Here is a 25,024-nt window from a genome sequence, read left to right as displayed (position 1 = left end):
AAAAATAAATAGTATGATTTACTGATATACTATAAATTACTAGTAACTTTGTTTATAATCTCCAGAAATGAGTTACGGAGATCAAATGAATCAGCAGCATGGCAGATTGCGAGACCCATCTCAACACCATCCTCCACCACATCCTCGTTCTCATCAGGATAATGTGCGCTCACCATCACCTTGGTGGAATCATCCTTCTGCTATGGATGACTACAACCAACGCGATTCCATGGGATATCCAAGTTTGTACCAATATTTTTGTTTCGTGCCATATTGCATGATTGTTCTGAAAACCAGTTCTGAAAATTTATGTTTATAATGCATTTATTTTTTTCTTTTTGTAATGTTTTCATTGTAATAAAATATCTTGTAAGGAAGTATGTTTTTTTTACAACAGATATTTTGTTATTTGGTAATGAAGGCTTGTTTAACAACTATTGCCTATCAAGTATTATTATAAACATGATTAGAGAATGTTGAAGGTCAGTTAAAAAACAATATATTAGCTTTTATTGTACTGGCTATTTTGAAGATTGTTTAGGAGTATAAATAAATAAAATAGTTTGTGGTATTACTGATGTACACAAAATTCTATTATGGGTTCAAAATATTGACATTTTTGTTTTCTTTAAACATTTATAAATGATGAACATCTTATTACATTGTAAAAACTCAGCTCTTATCATGATAATTTAAAATTTACATTTGAAACAGATTAGTGCAGAAAAATCCAACCATCCATGGTCACACAAAATTAATATATTTAAAAACATGTTAAATACTTGTGTTAAACACACAGAACAACAGGGAAAAATTATATGCAGAAATAAATATTATAGAGTATTGCAGTAAAAATGGATATAAAGCCTCATTAATTGATGAAAATATTTATAAAAAACAATATTTGAAATCTAAAAATGAAAAAACATTGAAACCTATAAATAATACAGACACTGTTAATAATATAAAATACTCTTATACTAACAATATTATTGAAAATTTAATTAATGTTTTTAATGATAAAAAATATAAACCAGCATAAGTCCAACAACTGTTTAGTAAGACAAAACCATAATGATTTTAGTTTTAGTGGTTAACATGGCATTTATAAAGTAATATATAATGATTGTGATAAAATTTATTTTGGGAAAACTAATAATCATTTGAAGTAAGATTTGCAGAACATTTTAGATAATAAAAAATTCTTCTTTTTTTTTAATGTTTCTGACCATCTATTTGTGAATAAACATTCTATTACCGACTTAGAAACTAATTTAAAAATAATTGAAGTCGCAAAGGAAAATTATAATAATAAAAAGTTTCATTGACATTTTAGAAAAATATCATATATATATATTAGAGTTTAAAAGTTAAATTTACATATATTATGTCATATGTAATAATATTAATGTTGTAATGTGAATTAATTTTTAATCAACTGATGAGGAATTTCCTCGAAAGCGCTTTTGATACATAAAAACAAAAAATGAAAGATAAGAGCTCTTATTGGTTCTGTACTTAGATGGATTGGGATGAATTTTGTTTATACTTGGAAATAAATATATATGTTTAAAATGCTTGTCAGTTTATGTTTAAGCATTGTTACTGATAAACTTTGATTACAAAAAATCTTTTGAGATATTGCAAGGTCAAATTAATTCAATTAATGGTATAATTATAATGATATCCTGATTCAGGTTCATTTGACCCATAATAACTCACAACTGCATACTGTGACAATATTTTAATTTATTATAGACAAAAAAATTTGTAATATGGATGATGCTTAACATGCAATTTATTTGCGGTTTTTTTAATCAAAGATAAATAATCCTTTTGCTAAACTTATAATCTTCATTCTCAAATATTGTTCACTTATAATTTGCAAATTTTTTTACCTATCTATCTTTAAATTCTTGAATAACAGTTCAGTTAATCTTGATGGTTCTGTATCTGTGAAATAGAAATGCAAGTATGTTGTTTAATCTATATTATTTTTGAAATGTCTAAATAACTTTAAATATACACTCTTTCTTACTGCAAGTTTGAAGCTTGTGTGCGAGAGGTGGAAACTGAATTTTATAGTGTATGAAAAATCCCTGACAGATTCTAATCCAGAAATATATATATATTTATAATTTTTTTTTAATTGCATACTATACTTAAAATAATTTTAGAAATTACAGTAACGATCATTTTCATCCACATAATCTTTCATAGCTGCAATCACTTTTCTCAAGGAATGCCAAATTTAATCATTCTTGAGCATTTTTCATTGCTGCTTTCAACAGTTATACTTTTTCTCAAACGCTAAAGAGATTTTCATTTTGATAATGTAAAATAGATTGAACACTGAAAGAATGGAACTTTGTAAACACAGATTGGACATTGTAACCAGATTTTAGGCTAAAACTAACCAGATTTTAGGCTAAAAGACATTGTAACCAGATTTTAGGTTTTTGTTATGAACAGCGAGAGTATGAATCTGCTAAGAATTGCTAGACAATCTGATGTAGTAATGATCTTTGATCCAATTTTACTACATTCTCTCTTATATTTCAGATTTCATGTTTATACTTTTTCCTTCTTACATTGTTGTTAATGGAATAAACTATTCATTTTTCTTAATAAAATTTTTTAAACAAACATTTTTTATGATGTTCATGAGGTTAGGTATAATTATGTAAATTGTTAGGTGCTGTATTAATAGAGAAAACAGTTGTTAAGTAGATATTTCATTTTATTTAGTAAATCTGAGAAAAGTAGCTTATTTCATTTCAATGTAGCTTAATTGGTAGAAGTTTATAGCTATTCAGCTATAAGCTATTGTTATAAATTTTAAAAGTTTAAAATGTTCTGTTGTGTGCATCATTTTTATCAATATGTCTAAAAATTAAGTACGCATTGATATAAAATTTTCCCATTTTCATCTAAACTAAATAAGAATGAATTTACTTCTTCTTTAAGATTGTATTATGTTCCCATAAAATGGTGATGTTAATTGAACTAATTTTCTCTATTAAAAACATGTAATTTGGATAGTTAGGTTATATTGTAATTTAATGTGTACATTTATTTGTTCAAGATATAATAGTTAAATTAACTGCATTGTGTATTGGTTTTAACATAATTTGAATTTATTGGTTGTGAATTTATAGTAGAAAAGGATAATAAGAAAACATGCGTGGGCATTTAATAATTAAAGAAACAAATTATAGAGAAAAAAAAAGTGTTTTTACAAAGTGAGACTTTTATTACTTCTCAACATAATCCCCACCAATATTAATACACTTGTCACAACGATGAACTAGTTTTTTTTATACCTGATGCAAAGAAGTCTTTGTCTTATTGTTTGAGTCACTTTCCCACAAATTCTTTATGTCCTCGTTGCTGAAATTTTTTTTCCCCGCATAGTGCCTCCGTGGACCAAACTTATGGAAATCTGAGGGACCCAAATCCTGGACTTTAGGGAAGATGTAGTACCTCCCAACCCATTTTTCCAATGGTTTCTTGGGTCAGCTGGGTGGTGTGAGGGCAAGCAATCTCACAATATCACGCATACTTTTTCATCAGCATAGTCTGAGTAGTAGACACTGTTTATTGTACGCTGATTTTCCAAATAATCACTAAAGACGACACCTTGGGCATCCCAAAAGACGGTCAACATGACTTTTGGGCATGCTTGCGTTCTGAATTTCTTTGGACATGTGAGCTGTTGTGCTTCCATTCCACGCTTTGTCTTTTGGACAAAAAAACAATTTTGGTTCAAAATAGTAACCCAAGTTTTATCACACGTTAAAATCTTGTTTAGAAAAGGGTCACTTCCCCTTTCATAGTGTTATTTGAAGTCTGTACACACTTTGAGTCTTATTTCCTTGTGTTGTTTTGTTAACTCTTTCGGACCCATCATACAGTTTACTGTACTTGAGCTTGTTACTGATAATGTTATGAACTATGCCAACACTTGCTGTAACTGTTTTTGCTATATGTTCCAACTGTAATATGTTGGTCTTCACAAATGTCATCAATGTGGGATTCAAGCAAAGGAGTTGACACTTCAATTGGCCAGCCAGGATGTTGCTCATCAGTCACTGAGATTCAACCGTTTTTGAACTGTTCTACCCACTTATAACAATTTCTGGGGTTCATACAACTTTCACAATACTGTAAAATCATTCGAGAAAAGATTTTAGCTGTTTTTTCACATTCAGAAAGCAAAATACGGATCACTGAGTGTTGTTGAACTAGTGTGGAAACTTCAAGCGGACACGCCATTGTTAAATGCAATATTGAGGTGATAAACAAAATTTTTACCGTCAACTGTTCTCAGCTTATCCCATTGATGCCAACCTAAAGTCATGAAAGTACAAAACTCTTCCTATAAACTGTTTCATTTCTACATCAATTTGTCTCTTTAATTATTGAATGTGCCCCCACAGAGTTATCTCTGTTTATCTCTGCAGTAATACCTGATTAATTTTCATCTTTAAAAGTTTATAGTTAGTATCATAAGCTCAGAGTGCACTTTCATGATTAAGATTTTCTGCTAAAAGTAAGCAGTCCTTGATTAGTGTATGATGAGCTGAAGAAATGCCTTTTTTTTTTATTAAACCCTGTTAGGTAGGCTTTACTCCTTCTGGTTTTGTGCCAGATCTTTCCAATTGCAACATATTACATTTATGGTGGGCGGGGGGTGGTGCTGATTGTTAGTACAATTGAAGTGTATTCAAGAAGCATTTTTAAACCAGATCAGTCTGCAGTTAAAAATGGGCAATGGTTTGGGAAATCCTATTAAAACCAATATCACTGAAGTATTCTATATAAAGCTGTAAAATTAATTCCATGATTATATTTAAAAAGAAAAAAATAATCCTGTAAATTTTTTGTGATAATTAATATTTTAAAATCAGTTTTATTTGAATGGCCATATTTCAGATTTATTTAGTTTTTAATGTCCAATTATCTGTTATTTCAAAACTGAATGTTCTGATACTCTTAAGATAAAATTTACTACACAATTAGGCTTTTACCGCAATGTAATATTAATTAAAAGAAAAATTTATATATTACATATATTTCTCTCTCTCTCTCTCTCTCTCTCTCTCTCTCTCTCTCTCTCTCTCTCTCTCTCTCTCTCTCTCTCTCTCTCTGTGTGTGTGTGTGTGTGTGTGTGTGTGTGTGTTTGTTAAATATCTTATTCTAATTTATACTAAAATATAATATTTAATATATAAACTTTTTTTTCAAATTGACAAAACTGGTTTTCTGTTGTATACATGCAGTGTGGCACTTAAATTTAAGACTTTTATGGTGATGACTCGCTTCATGATTTCTATAAGAATTTTAAATTTAGGAAATTGAGTCTTATAATTTTGATTAATTTTTTCCAGTTTTAGGAATAGTATGTATTAATAACTATTTATTGGAGTTGAACAAAAAATTAATCCAGCATGACTTCATTACCTTTTTTCTTCAACGTTTTTACAATAATGGAAATGCTCAAGATAATGCAGTTTTTGTGAACTATCATTATTTGTGGGTTTGTTCTGCAAGAGATTCTGCAGAAGAAGAGGTTCTGCAAGAAGAGTGGAATATACATAATTACAATTTTGTTAATTTCCTAAAAACCAGCAAGTTGGGTAAAAAAGTAGACAGTCATTGGACATTTCATCAAATGCAAGAATATTAAGTGCAAGATAGCTGACAAATCTCATGATGATAATATAATTGTAATTTTTGTGTGTGTTAATTTTTGTTTTGAAGTGGAAGAAGAGGATTTTTTATAACAATTATAAACTCTATAAAAAGACTGAAATTTTAATAAGTTATGAAGGAAATTTTTATTTAATTTTTTTTTTTTTTTTATGAAGTTCAATACTTCCTTATTGTTTCCTTCAGTTATATAAAATATATTTAGCTTAGTTTAATTAAGCTGTTATAGGAACATTGTGATAAGAAGAATGTTTTGTGCAGCTAATCCTTCATTTTGTTTTTGATCACATTTAATGTATTAAATGTGTATACAGAAATTATGTGACTAATATTAGAATTTTGTGTTAATTCTGTTCTATTTTAATCATACAGTATATGTGTGGTGTTTAAACGACTGAAAACATTTTATTATATAACTGCTAGAAACAGTTTAACATATTACTATTTTCTTTGTGGGAAATTAATTTTATATTACAAATATCTAACGAAACTTAGTTCAGTTTTTTTGTGGTTAAATAATGCATTAATCTCTTATCTTATGAAGTAATAAATATTGGGTAACTTCCTTTTTTATATTCTTTTCCCATTTTTGAGAGAGAATTGATGGATTTTTATATTTCAAATATCTTCCTGATGCCAATCTGCTGAAATTGGAATGAAGAATGTAAATTTGTAATATGTAATAAATAAAAAACTAATGATGTTACTTTTTTACTAAAGGACAGTTGCAAGATTTCAGGATACTGGTGTAAAAAGCAAAAGAAGAAGCATTTTCTCAGTTGTATCAATGATGTGTTGTAGCAACAACGATATTGGGAATTGTTTCAATGTAATTGAATTCTGGTATTGAAAAATCAAGCATTCTTTGTGTTCGCCTTACAGTTAAACTGCTAATCATGGTGTAGTGGTTGAAAAATTAATTTTTTTTTAATTTTAATTTTTAAAAGTAATTTTCTAAAATTCATAATTGTTACTTGTAATTTTATATATCTATATTTTTTTCTTTTTTAATGAATAATTTAAAAAAAAAATTTAATTATTTTATTAAAAAGTATTTGTTGAAAAAATTATAAAAAAGTAAAATCTGTTCAACTGATTAGATCAGTCAAGACATATATGTTTCATCAACAGTACTGACTATGTGATAAAAGAATATAATATGGTCAAGAAGAGTCAAAGCGTCTTTTTACATCCTGTCTAGTGGAATACTTCTTTGGGTCCTGTGTTTTCAACCTGAATTTAGAATTAAAAAAAAAAAATTAACATATCTTAAATCTTATTTGTCTGTCATATATATATATATATATATATATATATATATATATATATATATATAGTGTGCAAAATGTTATATTTTAAACATTAGTATATATTAATTGTGACTTAATTTTAAGTATTTTATTTATCATCTTTATTAATTTTTACTAGCAAACAAAGGTTCCATGTTTTTGAAATTGTTGAAAGTTAATTGCTAACTGAAGTCTAGTCCAACCATTAAAGGAATAGTATTAAATATAGATAAATTTTACTGTTTTAATCTTTGCCATACCTTTTATTTTGTTTAATTGCACCTGCACATTATGATAAAATTCTGAATTATTTTTTGTTGTTATTATTATAATATATTATATAAATATATTCTTATTGTTTTGGTAACTACATATATGGTCAAATTATAAGGATGTTACCGAACGATTGTTAATATTTGTAATAATTTAAATCAAATCATTATGATTAATGATTATTACAGGCAGCCTCTACTTCATAGATTTTGTGAATTCATCATGTTTAGAATGAAAATATTATTTATTGATCTCTAAATTACACTATTTAATCATTATGTATTAAGTCATTATTCAGAAACAAAATTATTCTATACATTAATGTTTTAATTTTTTTTACAGGTTTAACGTGTACATTACTTACAGTACATTAACTAACAGTTAATTTTTGTTTTGGCTTAAGTTAAAAATTTTAATTTTGAAAAATATTTATTTCATTACTTTAGTTTAAGTATTATGAACTAAAATACATTTCTGTAGACAAATTTGTAAAAAATATTTATAATGTTTACAATTCAGTATTTTAGAATTTAATATTAATTTTGCAATATTTAGAGATTACAAAGTAATTGGTTCATTTAAGAAGTTGAGCTTTTTCTTTGAGGTAATCTGTTTTTTATGAGAATCACAATACTTGTACATACAGTTAATGAAATAGCTATTAATAACCTTTAGGTATCAAGAGTAAACTTTAATATATAAGTTTGTATATAGTTTATCGGCTTTGTGTTAAATAAAAAAAAACAACTTGAGTGATACAATATAACTAAAAAAATGTGTTAGCATATATTGGCAAGAATTTAAATTTCATTATGAAGCTTTTTTGGTTGGGAGAACAGGTGAAGATTGTGATTTTTTAAGTTGCATAATTAAAAATGTTTTTTATCATCAAAAAGTTTTTATTTTTTTAATAAAAATAATATATAAATAAAATGAATATGTATTGCTTACTGCTCAGCCTTATGGACTGTAGGTCGTCAGAACCTGATACTCTCATTTATACAAGAGTTTTTTTTTAACAAAAATACATGATATTAAGGATCACCCTTGATGCTGTACTGGGGAAAAAGAATTTGGAAAATTGGATAGAATTCATGTAACCCTAAAAGAAATTGTAAACATTTTTATTTTTGCAAGTCATTTAGTAAATTCAAATGAACAGTTTCATTAATAGTACAGGAAGTCATACTCAATTTATGTTTTATATGTTTGTTACAATTTGGTATATGAACTCAGAATAATTCACTACTACAAAAGTTAGTTCACAGAAATAAAATTTCAGCTTTCACACAGGATTTTTGAATTTTGAATTAAATTTAATTTGTTTTTTTTTTTTTTTTTTGAGCAATTATTTTTATTTTAATAATTTTTGTCCATGATATTCTATGAACCATGAATTTCTTAATCTAATGAAATACTGCCTGTTTTTTTATGTAGTAAATATTGTACTGTACAGCTTAATTTAAGCATTACTGTGAGTTAATTTTCTTTTGTAAAAATTCATTCATGGATTGTTAGTAATTGAACACTCATTTACAACCTGGACAAAAAGCTTTATTATTAAGTGTTGTTTGATAAGTTAATATATCAATAGAATTCCTTAAGAAGGATAGAATTTTTCTGAGATTCTAATTACACTGATTATATGTGTACAAAAAAGCTAATACATTTATTAGACCTAAGTTCTTAAGTGTATTTAATTTAAATTTTATTTCTTATGTCTTGCAGCAAATATCAAATAGTGATATAGATTTTTCTGGCTTGTTGCTGACTTTAATTTTAGTTAATAAAATCACATGAAAATCATTCTTTTATTTTACTCATTTTATAATATTTTGACTTAATATGGATTTGTGGAACAGCTAAAATTAACTACAAATAGTAACTGCTATGTCAACTTAATCTATGAACTGTGGATAAAAATAAACTAATGGATTATCAGTGGGACCATGGAAGAGAAATATATTAATATGCATGTGTAGTGAATTTTATTATCATAGTTCATGGTTTGAATTTTTAACTCTCCCAAAGTTTATATAGAAAAGAGTTACTAAGTATACCAAATTACTAGAGTTATTAAATATATCTACATAAAATATTGTAATATGCTGGAAAAGAGGGACCAACACATATTCGAATCTCTGATGTCTGATAGAATTTTATTCACGTACAGATATTTTTAACATTTGTATAGTAATAAATTTAACTTTGGTGGTAATAAATAGAAAATAAGTTTTGGTAGTATGATTTTTGACCATTTAATTTCTGTAAAATTTAGGAAACTACTTTTAGAACAATAATAACAAAAACAAGATGCAGATATAAAGCACATAAAAAGGTAGTATTTTGAAACAGTTTTAGATGCTTTCTAGTATAATCTTTCACTCATAAAATTATTTTCCTTAAAATATTTTGTTGATTTAAAATCATAGTACAGCGAAATAAATTACTTCAAGAATAGATCATTGCATACCAAAGCGTAAAGCAATTAAACTTGTGATTATCCTTTAGTGTATTATGTAACTTAAGAAATGGTAGCAAGAGAGCACATCCCGATGAATTGTCCTTCTTTCACCACATCATTGGTGCCACAATTGTAATATATCATGTAAGATCATAGTGCTGTTTTATGAATGTAAAAAATATGATTTTATTCGTAGCATTTATTAGAGTATAAATATGGAAAAGATGATTTGTTACATGTGAGCAATGAATTGAAATTGTGGGGCTGCCTGAAAACTTGAAATGAAAACTATTTGTTAAAAACAAAGTTGAGGAAAATTATAAAAAGTAACTATAGTTAAAGTGTGAAAGATCAAGAAAAAGCTTAATTTTATAATAATGTTATTATTTTATTAATTGTTAACATTTGATAAACTAAATGTATGCGAATCGAATCATATTTATGGTAAAATTACTTTGAATCAGTAGAAGAGTGAGTAGTAGTGACTTTCTTACTAATTTGAGTTTTATGTTGACTATTTCAAAATTGTAATCTTACAACCTACCAAATATTAATTACTTAATAATCTTTTAAGCGAGTTAAAGAAATCATAGACATGCTTTTCTTTCAATATAGTGTTTCAATTTTGTTGGATGAACATATCATTAACTAAAATACTGAACTCCATATTTTGGAAAATATAATTCTAAAAAAAACTGTACTTTTTATTATGTTATTTTAACAATTTATTTTTCAATCCTATGTATGTGTGTGTGTGCACATAAATTATTCAATTAATACTTTTCTATTAATATTATTGAATTAGCTTTACTTTATTTTTTCTTTTATTTATGGATTATCTTGAGTAAATAATATGAGCTTAGCCAGTATTATTTCCTACAAATTTAATATTAAAGCTGATAAGAAAAATATTATTTGTTGTATTAGATAAAACAATTTTTTTTGTCAGTGGGTTATTGAATTGAAAAATAAGAAGGCAAAATACCTATGAGAACTGAGAAGAAGGTGGAGGTTGAAATTTGTGTTTACCAGTAGAAAAAAAAATGGATTATATTTATTCATCAAAATGATTTGAGATGCCAAATATGGAATAGTAAAACCTCTTGACATACTGCATTGGCGTTTGCATCGCTTAGTAAAGAACAACAAATGAAAAAAATGTTATTGTCACACTTTTAACATTTTAATAACTATCAAAATGGTTTTTTAAATGTTGCTTATTTGATTTATTATAAATCTTACATTTTTGCTATTAGTAATTCATAATTTAATGTGTTTAGATCTCCTTAGTTATTATTAAGGAGTAGTATGTTTTTAATCATCAAACATGTAATATAAAATATCATTATACTGTCAAAATTTAATTTTCTAACAATAGTAACCAGTCAAAGACTAAAATTGGTTGTGATGAAAAACGGACATAAGTTTGTCTGCTTTATACACTAATTTAATATATCAATTATTTGAAAAAAATACTATCTAAAAGTCAACCATTTTAAGATATGTGTATATATGACTAAAGGCTTTAACTTCAAATTAAGTTTTGTCAGTATTCCAGGTAAGTTGTTCATTTTGATGTAATTTTGTTTTACATTTTCCCTGTAAAAACAAAAACAAAATGATTTTTAAAAAATCAACTAGAGCAGGTTAAGTCCCAATCATCTAACATAAAACGAGAACATCAGATAAAGCAAAGTATTGACTGGCTAGTTACAAAATATGCTGTAGTTAAAAATTGTTTTATTATCAGTTCATTATAATTTAGACTAGAAAACTTTTCTTTACATTCGAAAACATTAAACCAAAGTATATTACAAATTCTATGATTGTTAACTATTTTATTCAATTAATAATAAGAAAACGGATAATAAAAAAGATTTTATTAATACATGTTTAGTGATCATCAGAAGTGTTCAAGCTGTTGTCCTCTGTCCTAATGAATTCAGAACAGCATTTAACCATTAAGCTATACATTTTTCCAGTAAAGTTTTGACCCAACCAAAATTGGCTGAGTTAGTTTGAGGTTGTTTAGGTCATTTAGATTTTCTTTACTGATGATGACTAATTCTAATTCTGAAGACTTGTCTTTGTCATATCTGCAAAACAGATATTCGCCCTGCATACTACAGAATTTTGACAATGTAATTCTAGGAAATTATGCAATAGCAGCTTTCTTTATTTTTTTTTATTTTTCTGTTTTCACTGTTGATTTTTACCTTGTTTCCTTGAACTAGATTTATAACATACTGCCTTAATATTTTATTGCTGTTAATTTTCAACTTCATAAACAATTGTCCTTATTGCTAAGGTTTTTTCAGTAAAGTATGAATTCAGTGCATTAGTAGAGAATGTATGCGACATAATTTATTAATCATTGGAAAAGACACTCAGATGTAGGCACTAAACACAATAGCGTGCGACAACATTCAACAAGATTGTGGATTGTGTAATGGGGACTTAACTGTAATTGTGTTGTAAGAAATTTAAAAATATCTGGTATAGTGTACAGCCGTAAAATTAAGTAATTAATTTTATACAAGGTGTATTTATTTGTAACAAGTGTAGTCTTCTCAAGGCTTGATTATTTTTATTTGTTGAATTTGTAAGGTTTCAGGAAAGATGATTACTGTTAATTGGGTAGTAAACTGATGTGTAAATTTTATATTTGTAATTTAATTTTATTGCAGTTTCAAAAATAAAATATATATATATATATTCTCTCAACTCTTTTCATTGTTTAATAAAATTAAGGTAATTTTTATTACTGTCAAATTTGTGAAATTATATAAGGCAAATCACTAGTTTAAAGTTATGGTGCTTAAACAAAATAAAAGCAATGTAGGTAAACATTAGGAATTACTTGCGTATATATTTGATCAGTTTCATATTTGAATATATATAATTGCTGCTTTAAATCACCAGCCTGCCATAGTTAAATGGTTCACCTATAAAAACTCACCAAAATTTGAAAGATTTTATTAACAAATGAACGTTTTAGTTGCAGGATATAGTTGATCAACCGATTTTAGTTTCTGTTGAAACCGATTGTTTTTTTTCTGTTGAGGTTCGTTTTTATTTCTGTATAGTACATTGAATTTTCATTGTTTGAAGAAATTAACAGTCATGTTTTATGTGTAGTGCAAAATTTCAATAGAAAAATGAGAGCCATCGTGGGGTAAAAGTGTTGGAACAGAAATATAAAGGCATTTTTTAATTCTGCAACTGCATTTGCTACTTTACTTACCCTGTCTGTAGGATTACATTTTCACTGAATATATTAACTGTTAGCAATTTGATTTTTAACAATTCCAGTTTTAAAAATTTTGTTGTTTAATAAAATGTGATTTTATTAAAAATTACAAAGAATTTTGTGGAACTCAGCGTTATGCAGTTAATGTCGTTGATAAAATAAAATACAAGGTGGTCTCCAAAGATTCTCATACTAAAAAAAGATAGTTCATTTTGTCCACTATCCCCTTTAATAGTATCATTGGGAATGATGTATTGATTCTAGTGCCTCATCCCTTAAAAGCATTGGAAAGGGATTTCTATAGTATAAAAGTATAACCTTTAAACTTCAGTTCTAGTTAGGGAAACAAAACAAAATCATTAGAAGGTTAGATCTGGAGAATATAGAGGGTGTGGGACTACCATTTTAAAATCTGTGTTGTACTGAGAAGTGTGCACAGGCACATTCTTGTTGCAGCAACCACTTTTGATCCTTCCATAATCTGATCTTTTTTTGTTACATATCTTAAAGCTCTAAAAAAAATCACAATAAAATTCAGAATTCACTGTAACACTAGCAGGAATAAATGTTTTGTGAAAAATGCCTTTGTCTAGACTCTTTCAGTACATGACTTTTTTTTCTCTCCAGATCCTGAAAACCCAACTTTTTATTACCAGGTATGACTAGGTATAAAAGTAGGATTGTTGTTAGCCATCTTGCTCATAGTAGGCTGCTGTTTTGATAATGTGATGAGCTGAGGAACAAATTGCCTCAACACAGCATGTGGTAAAATTTTCATTTAAATTTCTTGGCAAGTCCCATTACCAATTCTTACTATGTTACACAATCTGTAAACATGGTTCCCAAATTTTCTCCACTTTTGGAGGAGATAGCTTTAGTTTTTGGTATGAAGATTACTTAAAACTCATTTTATAAGTTATAGTATATCATGTCACTTCTTAGAGATTAATTGAGAATAATAATGATATACTGTCAGTCTACAGTCATTGGATTTCAATACCACGTTGTGTATCAATGAAGTTCTTTGTAATTGATTAAAATTAAAATTGACTACCTTTGTTTGCTACTTTTTATTAGAAATGTAAAATGTGGCAACTTCAAACAATTATTCATTTTCTTTCCTTTCATTCCTTTTCTTTCTCCTACCTTTCTGATACTGTTCATTAATTTAACCTTAAAATTCTGTTTTATTGTTTCTGTTAGTTTTTTTTTTGTCTGTGATGAAAAGATGTTATTAACTTTACAAACTGATTTGAAAGACAGACAACTTTTCATGCCTTGTCTCTTCCTTTTTTCTCTTGTCTTGTGGCAACTTTCTTACTATTCACCACATATTTTTGAAGACTATTATAAGTATAAGCAGTAAATTACCATTTATTATAAGTTTACTAATACAATTTAAAAACTTAACTTTCTGAGTGACTGTCATTAAGCCTTGTAAAGTCACCCAGCCTTTTTTCCTTGGTTTCAGATTTACGTAAGTAAATAAAAATCTAATTGTGAGAGAACTGTTCATAAATCTATGAAATTTTGGAATTTGATTATCCAAGTCAGGGAGAAGTATCTTCAGTACATTAGATAAAGATGTAAATTTAAGGTACCCTTCCTCCTTCATGTACATGTTTTTTAACGTAGGAAAAATTATTCTGAAAGTTTTCTAACTTGTGGACATAACTGTGAAGTTGTATATCTTCATTTTCCCTGTGGCCTCTCTGTTCCTCTGTTAACATAAATTGACTCAGGTGATGTAGAAGTGGTACTTTTTAAGAACAGTTTCTTTATGTCCAGCGATTGATAGAAAGACCAAGAGTCCAGTCCTTTGGCTTCTGAACCCCTTATGAATTAATATATATTGAAATGTTTTTTCAAGATAAGTAAGAAATAATTCTTGTTCCCACAGGACTTCTAGCCTCTTTACTTTTTCTTCATTAATAAAATTAAAAATTTTCATTCGTTTTAAAGGTAAATTTTATCTTAAAGCAACTAAAGATTTGCATTAAGTTTAAAGACTACTTTACAAAGCTAGCTCTCCTTAATTTTATAAATTTTCTGCTACAAGTTATACATTTTGTATCCGTTTTGTTCTTTACAAATTTTTATGAGAAGTGATTATCATCCAGGTGATAATGCCATTGGCTGTTGCTAGAAAAATTAAAATAACTTTTTTTTTATGAAAGTTTTTCTCTGTAAAAATCTTCATCAGATAATGCATCAGATAATTTGATAGATTTTAGATTTTCTTATAAACAATTTTAATTTTTACAAATTACAATATCTTCAACCTTTCAGAATTATTCTGGAGCTGGTCACTGTGTTGGGCCCAAATAGATCTTAATTTTCTAAATGTTATCGGGTATGCTTGTTGAACCTTTTAGTTTTCTTAATAAATATTTGTTAAAATATCAAATTTTAACGTAAACAATATTGATTTTAAAAACAATTGTTTCGGTCATTTGTAAATTTTATGATTTTTCACAATACTACTACTTTTCTGGATTTCTTCTATTTTATTTCTTTCCTTTTATCTTGTATCTTTTATTTCTTTCCTTTTATCTTGTATCTTTTATTTCTTTCCTTTTATCTTGTATCTTTTATTTAATTTTACTGCTCTACTTACTTCACTTTTGCCACATTTTGCAGGAATGTTTTTTTTTCAGATTTCATTAACTATGCTGTTATGAAGAGGTATGGTATATAACATAAAATGGTTTGTATGTGGTAAGTATATTCTAAGATTGAAGCGAGTCATTTTATTTATATATTTTAATGTCTATTTGTCAGATTTTTTTTTTCTTTTTAATTACTATATTGTTGATTACAGAAAGAATAGTTCTGATCTGATAACTCATGGACTATATCAAAGTAGATGTTTCCTTTTGAGTATTAGAAGTAAAATCAAGAAATAATATTATAGTTTTCTCTTAAATTGTATTATCAAGAGAGAAATATATTTCATTAAAGTTTGTTGTATAGAAATTTAAGATTTTTTTTTTATTATAAGCATCTTAATTGTTAATTTACATAACAAATAATTGTTATCATTTACATTACTTTTTTTTCTAATTTAGATCAAAAATATAATAAACAAATTTACATATTCATTGCATAAAAAATATATACATATGTTTAAAATATTAGGCTGAACATTATACTAACAATTGTTTTTGGGCGTTGGTTAATAGATGAGGGTACTCGCCCAATTTTTGAGCGGGATGAGTTGATGAAATCTGATCGGTCCCTTGCTCCCCAAGTAGAGCAGAGGCGCATTGTAGCTATGTCGCCCGTGCGCTCCCGCTCTCCTGCTGGTAAGATTTCTATAAATGTGTTAAATCTTTATATTTATTGTGTGAAACTTAACAGTTTTATTTCTTTTAGGTGTGTTTTAAAAAGATATTTATTTTTCTATATACAAGTTTCAGAATTATTAATTGTGGTTTTTACACATCTTAAATTATGTAATAAAATGATTTGTTTTTGTTTTAAAGTATCATTTCTTTAGTTCCATTAATTTTTTCTCATATGTTATGCTTCACAGCATTTGGTGTTATTTTTTTATGTTGGTAATTCTACATTTTTTTTTTATAGATAATTGTAAATGAGTTTAAAACATAACATTGTTTATAGAATTCACCTAATAGAAATCCATCATTCTTTTGTCAGAGTAAAACTGAGGTTCATACATTATTAAAGAAAAAAAGTAATAAATTAAATCCCTTCAGTAGTAAAATTGCTGCATATAAAATTATTTTCTAAGAATTTTACTAGGTCATAATTAATGTGCTCTGTATTCATTTGGTCATTAATTTTTTTAAATTTATTTTGTACTTTGTAAAAAAAGTTACCAGAAAATAAATGAAGTACCTAAATACAGTAAAATGGAAATAATTTAACTGTGAGTATTTATTTTATAACATTGATTTTAATGCATTATTCTCTCAAGAAATATGGAAATATTGTTGCTCAGCAGACCCTCTCCAAATTAAATATTAGTTGTTGTTTCACTAGTTATTATTAGCTGGTTTTATGTAAGATTTGGACTAGTAATATTATTTTATTTTTTAATCTATTAGTGTTAAAAATTAAGTCTTCATAAATGGTTGCTTTCAACAGTTTTATTTTATTACTTTTTTAGTAGCTTTTAAGTGGTCAGAGTAGATATGAATTTTTTGAAAGCGTCTGGTTAGATTTACTGGAAAAATTAGATTTAGTATTAAGAGATGCTTTTTATTTTAGGTTTTGATAACGAGTTTTTTAAGGTATTGTTTATTTTATCTAATGGTTAATTGCATATTACTTCATGGTTTGTGTAATTTTAAATTTACAGATAGGGAAAGGGCATCACGAATACGATCTCCTGGGCCATCTAGGGAACCTCACGGTTTCCCATATCCCAGTGAAAGAGAACGAGAACGTAGCCCATATGATTCACGCCCACATGCCAGAGATCTAGAGTCTCGAGAAAAAAGAAGTGAAAGATATCATGGGTAATATTCTTTTTTATTTATTTGCAACAATTTATTAAATTTGAAAAAAAAATAATTTAACAATGTTATTGTATACAACATAAATTTTCTGCATTGAAAAACATAACTCAGATGTTAATAATACTTAATCACATGATAAAGAACATTCAGAAGTTTTAACACAAGTTAAGGTACAAAGATATTCCAATATATTAAATTCAGTTGGTAGATTTTTTTACTTTGCATTACATCACACAACATTTTTGCTTGGCTGAGACAGCCATGCCTTATAAACTGTATAGTAATTGGTTTTCTGTCTACATCTGTGGCACTTTCCTCTTTTACCGGGCTCTGGAGAAGCTGCTCTTTCCATTTGGATCCCAGAAAGTCTTGCTGCAAGAAGCTGGGTTTTGCATGATAGATTAGCTTGTATTGCACACTGCAACGTATAGGACTTAAAGAGATTTCCCTAACTTCTTGAGAAAATCCTGTCTATCCGTGGTTGTCCGATTGGCCCTTAGTGTGAAGTAGTCATTCAGTGCTGCAATGTTCATGACTGCAAAAAAAGGCCGAGTGCCTAATACACAGTTCCCACAACAACTGTATATTCTCCACATAGCATCATCATCATCATCATTCTACACCACTTTTAGTTTTGTTGTAGTAAGTTCACAGCTTTCTCTGTCAATTTCATCATCATTGTGCAGTGATTTGAGAAGAAAAACACTTGCTGCATAAAGGTACATAAGACGAGTTTTGGGTTGCTGCATAAAGGTACATAAGACGAGTTTTGGGTTTTTTTTCAAAGTCCCTATAACAGTAATTTTCTTCATCCTTCAGTTTCTTAATAATGTTATAAGAGTTGAACCAATTATCTATCGTCAAATTTCTCCCTGATTCTTTTACAGGTTCTATGAGTCATAAAACTAATCATCAGGTTTATTACTGACCTGAAATGGCCCCTCTGGTTGAGCATAAACTTGCAAATGTTTCACATAGTAAGTCTTAGCACAGGCCTAAATGTATACTTTAATTCCATACTTCGCAGGATTGTTCGGTTTATGCATCCTAAACTTGCAGCGTCTTCGGTAAGACACCAACATTTCATCTAGCATCACATTCTCAGAAGAAGAAATATATTTATTACAGTTTAAGAAAAAATCTCAGTTACATAAAGGACGTAAAAATAGGCTTTATCATAGTAGTTGGTCTTGCCTTGTTTGGGTTACTCCTGTAATTTTGTTTAATAGATTCTATGAAAATGTTGATGTGGATTCAATAACTAACTTAAGTAGAGGTTCATTGAAAAATAATTCTCATGACTGTTGCACTGTATTTTCATTCATTGTGTTCTGAACACTGCCAGGAAGATGTAAGGAGACTTATAGTTCATGTATTTTTGGGGAATAAATTTTCCTCCATTTGGTTTTCTTGTTCCTACCTAAATGGTAGTGTGATGGTGGCATACCTGAATCTAAGTCTGCTATGTAGGGAAGATTGATGTCTGGCGGTGAAAGAATCATGATTGGCAACAGTGGCTGTAGATTGTAATTCTTCGCTGTCATTCGTTTCTTCACTAAACTCGTTGCTGTCGTGTACTAAATAACTCAAAATTAGGATCTTCATCAGAATCATCCAGTTCTGTTTCATCATCATATAAAATTCTATCAATTTCACTTGTAGAAACTGTCCCATGTTGCATTATATTTTAAAAATTCTTTGAAAAATCAAATAAAAGTTATTAGTAAATAGAAAAAATAAAAATGTTAAAAAGTGAACGCAATAAAATAATTACACAAAACAAAAAATAGTAACAAGAACGATCAGGCAGGGTCTACAGGCCCACGCAAATTTCTGAGCTCTGCTGGGTGCAGACTGACAACAAAATAAACTGGTTTGTGACAACTAGTGCAGGCACTAGGGTGTTACAGGATGCTATGCAAAGTCACAATTCAAACATTAACTTTTTATTGAAAATTACATAAAAATGTAAACAGCTGGGACTCTTGGACTCTGCCTGACCATTTAAGGGTTAAACATTTAGTTACTGTTAGATTTTATTCCTTAACTCAGTTTTTTTTAATAGTCGTGGTGAAGACTTAAGACATGAGCTAGATCAGCGCCGAAGAGATGAACCACCTACACATTATCGACCCTCTGAATACAGAGACAGCAGTGGAAGTTATGGCAGACCTAGGGAAAATGAGAGGTAAATATATTCTATTAAATTTAGAGGTTAAAAATCTTAAATGTTTTTCAAAGAAGATTTAAATTCTGAATTGATATATATATATATAATGATTATTTCTAATAGTTTTTTATTTAGTATAGTGTAAAACTCTCCAAACCCATTACATTGAATAATAAAATCAAAAAACTTTCTCACCAGTTACTTTCATATAACAATTTCCTTTTCAAACAAATACTTTTATTCATTTATGTCTTGTGCTTTGACTGTGTAATTCAAAATCATTTTACATAATGGATTTTGAACATGCTGAAATAATTTCTGTGATAAAACATCCTTGAAGGTAACATTGCTTTCAAGGATCAATCCTGTTATTATCTTTCAATTTCAGTTTTATTGCTAACTACATCAATTTCAAAAAGTACTGTTGTTGCTTGGTTGCTTGTAGTAGAGCTTGCAAATTGTTAGTTATAAATGCCCAATCTTTGTATCTACTTATTTTTCAAAAAAAAACCTCCTTTGAAAGTTATTCTAATCTGTACTATAAGTTAAACAAATGCAGTGGGTTGTGACTGCATCATTTTCCTATTCCTTTCTAAATCAAACTTCATCTTATACTCATCTGCTACTTGATTTTTATTTAGTTTATAAATAACCACCTCTTCCTCTGTTTAAGTCTTAATTTTATTTAAATTTTGAATACATTATTCACTCCCAATCATAAAATCATTTCGTATTTACAGATTCTATTTACGTAGCTATTTAACCATACAGTCATCCAGCCTATAAATAACGCCATTACTTTTCAAAGTATGAGATATAAACGTGTATTTTGTCCTCTGTAATAATAGATACAACGCAAGGTCAGAATTAATAAAAAAGATCTTTTGCAATATTTTTTACATTTATTTTGATAAAAGAGGGAAAATGATCTTGAGATAAAGTAGCATGAGTTTTGGTATACACAAACTGATTCTTAGAGAAACCACCCTAAACTGAATGTTCTCAACCACTATCAAAAGGAACTAAAAGATTGTGTTATGGCATGGTTAATCAGTCAAACAATCTGTTAAACTGATAATTTCAATTATTTGAAATCATCAGCTTCCATTTATACATCACACTAACACATTTTGACTTCCATTTCCAAAGTTATTTTTTTTTTTTTACATATTTTTAATTTTCTATAAATTACTCTACTTTTCTTGTAATCATGAGGGTCATTCAATATAGTTAGTAGAGACCAGATTATATGCATCATAAAAAGCTTGAAATATGCATGAAAAGTGTCAAAATATGCAACTTTAAATAATAAAAAAACAGTAATTTTTGGTTTATTTCAAAATTAGCATACAATTAGTAAGAAGTTGAATAACATATCGATAAATTCAATAATTAACAATTAGTTAACATAACAATCAGGTACTATTCCAAATGTTCGGTAGTAAGAGTGTGTCTTCGATTAACTCAAAATATTTTTATAAAATATCCACATCCACTGAGGTATCCAGGTAGTATTTGAATTTGGATGCTATGTTAGCACCTATTGTTTCTGGTAAACGTTCACCTGTCCCATTAATAAAACTATCAATTTGATACAAAGGTTCAGAGCCTTGGTTATTCAAAATGTTTCAAATTTTTCTTAAGTTTACACGGGAATACCTCTGGCAATGTAGAGTTCATTTGGTGGATTTTATTCATTAACTGAAAAGAGTCGGGCAACACCAAACCTTGAGTTTCAAGCTTTTAAATATTTAGAGGTATGTGGGGAAAATGAATGCTAATCACAGCTGTGTTTTTTTTATACTAGAATCGTTAAATGCTTTCTTAGACTGACAAACTGTCATAGCCTCTGCATTACGAAGTCGTTTACTACATCTTTGATGACCTCGAAATGTTCATTGTAAAACAGTACAGCTTCAAAATCCACGTTCCCCATCGACAAACCACTGGGTCAGGAGGTAAAGGCATATTTGGCAGTTTATCTTTATAGACCTTACTGCAAACAGTTGCCTTAAGAAACTCTTTGTTGATAAAATCAGTTTATTTACATTCCCAAATGTGGATTGTACTTCTTCTGCGAGTCTTATGTACTCTGAGGGCTTTGGCTGTCTTGATCATATACGGATCAGCATCTGAGAAAAGTATAAACACTCATCTGCAGAAGATTCAGGAAATGTTTTTTAATACCCTAATTCACAAATCAGGGATTGTAATGATTTGTCTTTTCAAAGTGTTTGCAGGCTACCAAATAGGAAGAAGAAGAAGGCTCTAGTTTTAATGCACCGACAATTAAATTTGCAATATAACAGCCAAATCTGTCAGTAGTGTCTTCAATTGAAATCCAAATAATGCTATTTTTGACTTAATTGCGTATTTATTCCAAAACATATAGGTAAATTGTTGGTATGTAATTTTTATGCAATGTTGATTAAGCTGGTATATTTTGATTCAAACGATATTTTTGCAAAAATTCTTTGAAGGTAGGATTTGTAAGTTTATGAAGAGGAGTATTTATTACTTATAAGCAACGCTTAACATAAATCCATGTTAAAGTGTTTTTCTTTTACCTTTAGAAGTGAAATCACTGGTACTTTCTGCTGTTATAAATTGTTGTCATGGGTCTTTCTTTTGCAATCCTGCGATATGAAAACTTGTCATGCTGGTCATTTGAAACTTTATTGTGCACGAAATATTTTTCTTGCAAACTTGGCAATCCGTTGTATGTAAATGTTCCAGGATAGTCGGCTATCCACGGAGACGCTTTTTTTTTTTTTTTTTTTGCAGGTATGATACACATTAAAATTTGTACAAATAAATAGAAAACTATAAACTGATGCAATGAGCGCGACAACAATTATATGCTTAATTTTAATTGCCTAATGGGAAGAGTACTGCAGTAGACATGCACAATGCAGAACGGTGTCGTCTGTGTTTTACTCAGCCTCATAATATTTTTTCCCTATTTAGCCTCTGGGAGGTATTAATATACCGTCGGGTATTACTTCAGAGGATGTATGAGTGTAAGTAAAGTGTAGTCTTGTACAGTCTCAGGTCAACCATTTCTGAGGTGTGTGGTTATAATTGAAACTCAACCACCAAATAATACTGGTACCCACGATCTAGTATTCAAATCCATATAAAATAACTGCTTTTACTAGGATTTGAAAGTTGGAACTCTCGACTTCGAAATCAGCTGAATTGTGAAGTCGCATTCACCACTAGCTAGACCAACCTGGTGGGTTTCTCATAATAATATTATCCTACCAAAACAATATACCTGCGGCTGCTAAGTGCGCTCTAAGAGCCATACGGCTAATAGGTTTGGTCGGTACCAAATTAACTAGGTTCCTTGCTGAAAAATATTGTTAATGTAACAAAAATATGCAATAACTGGTGAGAATGGGCTTAATATGTGCAAATGCATATAATGCGGTCTGTAATAATTAATGAGAAATGACTGGGAAAATTATTTATTCAATGACAATGAAAGTACTCCGCTTTTCAATTTAATTTCTGATTATAGTTATGTTTTTATCCGTCCTATCTTTCTGTTTGCTTTCTTATTCCAGTGATAAAGAATTGTTCATCTTGGTCTTTTGAGTTATCTTTTTGTACTTCATTCTTACCTGCTCATTGTTGCTAAAATTTGAGCCATGTAAAAATTTGCTGAGGTCCAAAAAACATCTAATGGTGCATGATAAGTACTCTTAAGATGGTGTTATGGCAGCCCAACTTTTGATTAGCTTCCAAGTGTGGAATTGGACTTAACCATACAGATGAATTATGTCTTTGAGAAGAAAAGGTACCTGGATATTTCTTCCTTTTTTTGCAGTTTTCACTTGTATTTCCTATTTCTAGTATTCACTTGATTGCGTACATTCTTCTACCAAACAATCACAATAAATTGGATCTTCTTAGTCTCAAAACATAATTAGTATAACTTTATTATTGATGTATAGGTTTAGAAATTTTTCCTGACAGGCAAACTCCTGGTTTCCATTTCATTCTTTGATGTGATTTTGAGTCAACGCATGGATAATGGAATTGACAGTGCCCCAATACTCGCACTACAAATTTCCCAAGCAAGTATTTTAGCAATATTCTAAATTATTATTTACCTGATCCTGTGAATAAAATCATTAATGTGATATTCCCAAACCAATCTTCTGCTTTGTTAAAAATCATGAATAATTGTTTTGTCAAATTTAAATTGTTTGATATGATTTTAAAAATTTACAACTTGCAATACTTAGTTGATTTGCCATACAGTTTTAACATCCATGAGTGAATTTCAACTAGTTTTAACACCTTTGAAAAATAAAAATCATACTACAGCATGCTGTTCTACAGTATGTTTCAAGCAAAGCCAAAATTTTGAAATAAAAAATATAATAATTGAATTGTCAGGGGTGCCAACTTGGTCAGTCAATTTCAGCATATTACCATTATTGTTATTTGTCTTTTAATTAAAGTCTCTTACTTTCCTTAACCAGTCTTACTTTTCTATGTTGTTCTTCCTGTAACATTTCTTACATATATACCTAATTTTCTACTTTCATCTTTTTCATTTTACGCTTTTTGTTTAGTTTAGCAATTTTAATATGTTTCATTATTCAGAGTTTTCAAAATATCATTTCTATCAATTGATTTTCTTTTTTTAACTTATTAATATGATTCTTTTGATTTATGTCATATATCCTGAGTTCTTAGGTTATCAATCAAACCTGTATTTACATTTATAGTTAGTGTAAGTATTTAAAAACCAAAATTCTTTGTTTAACATCAGTATAATAGTAATAGATTTTATAATTAATTATTAATTGTAATAGCAGTTTTAAATATATTTATTTTATTAATAACTTAATTTAAAATAACTATTATAATTTAAAGTAACCATTAATAATTATAGATATTATCAAAATGGCTACAATTTATTTTGACTTTGCAAAATTTAAAAAAAGTTATGAATGTGAAACTAAAAAATATTGTATTGGGAGCTTTGTAATTTTTTTAAAGTAATTTCCTTAAGAAGAAAAAATATATTTCCATATCACTCTGAATGGATGCCCCTATTCATATATTTTTTTAGAAACACATTTGCAGTAATGGAAAATCTTATTTTTTCAGCAAACTGTAATGCAATGTATTGTTGTTTAATATAAAGTAGGGTTCAAGAGAGGGGGAAAAATAATATAACAGATAAGTTAAGTCCTTACTTTTATTTAAGATAAGTTAGAAGAAAAAACTTTGAGTAGAGCACAGAATGCTTTTTATACATTAACCACTCTCAGGAAATAAAAGTTAAAAGACACCTAAGCTAATTAATATTAATAAATGTTTTTGTATTAAGAGACATTGATTGTCAGTTTCACTTTGATGGTT

At 28.2% G+C, this 25,024-nt stretch overlaps 1 protein-coding gene across 6 annotated transcripts in view; it reads left to right on the top strand.

The window, feature by feature from the left end:
• The window catches only part of LOC142317780 (uncharacterized), a 93,980-nt gene that overhangs the window by 45,992 nt on the left and 22,964 nt on the right, over window positions 1-25,024 (top strand). For 4 of the 6 annotated variants that reach the window (XM_075354332.1, XM_075354340.1, XM_075354335.1 and 1 more), the window contains 4 exons: window positions 66-242; window positions 16,171-16,293; window positions 17,313-17,472; window positions 19,538-19,660. In XM_075354332.1, coding sequence (XP_075210447.1) covers window positions 66-242; window positions 16,171-16,293; window positions 17,313-17,472; window positions 19,538-19,660 — 583 coding nt within the window. The remainder of the gene's footprint in view (window positions 1-65; window positions 243-16,170; window positions 16,294-17,312; window positions 17,473-19,537; window positions 19,661-25,024) is intronic. The other 2 variants (XM_075354358.1, XM_075354350.1) reach the window with 2 other exon arrangements.

Source organism: Lycorma delicatula, chromosome 1 (assembly GCF_047948215.1).
Source record: "Lycorma delicatula isolate Av1 chromosome 1, ASM4794821v1, whole genome shotgun sequence".
NCBI lineage: Eukaryota > Metazoa > Arthropoda > Insecta > Hemiptera > Fulgoridae > Lycorma > Lycorma delicatula.
This window is presented reverse-complemented; position numbering and strand designations above follow the sequence as displayed.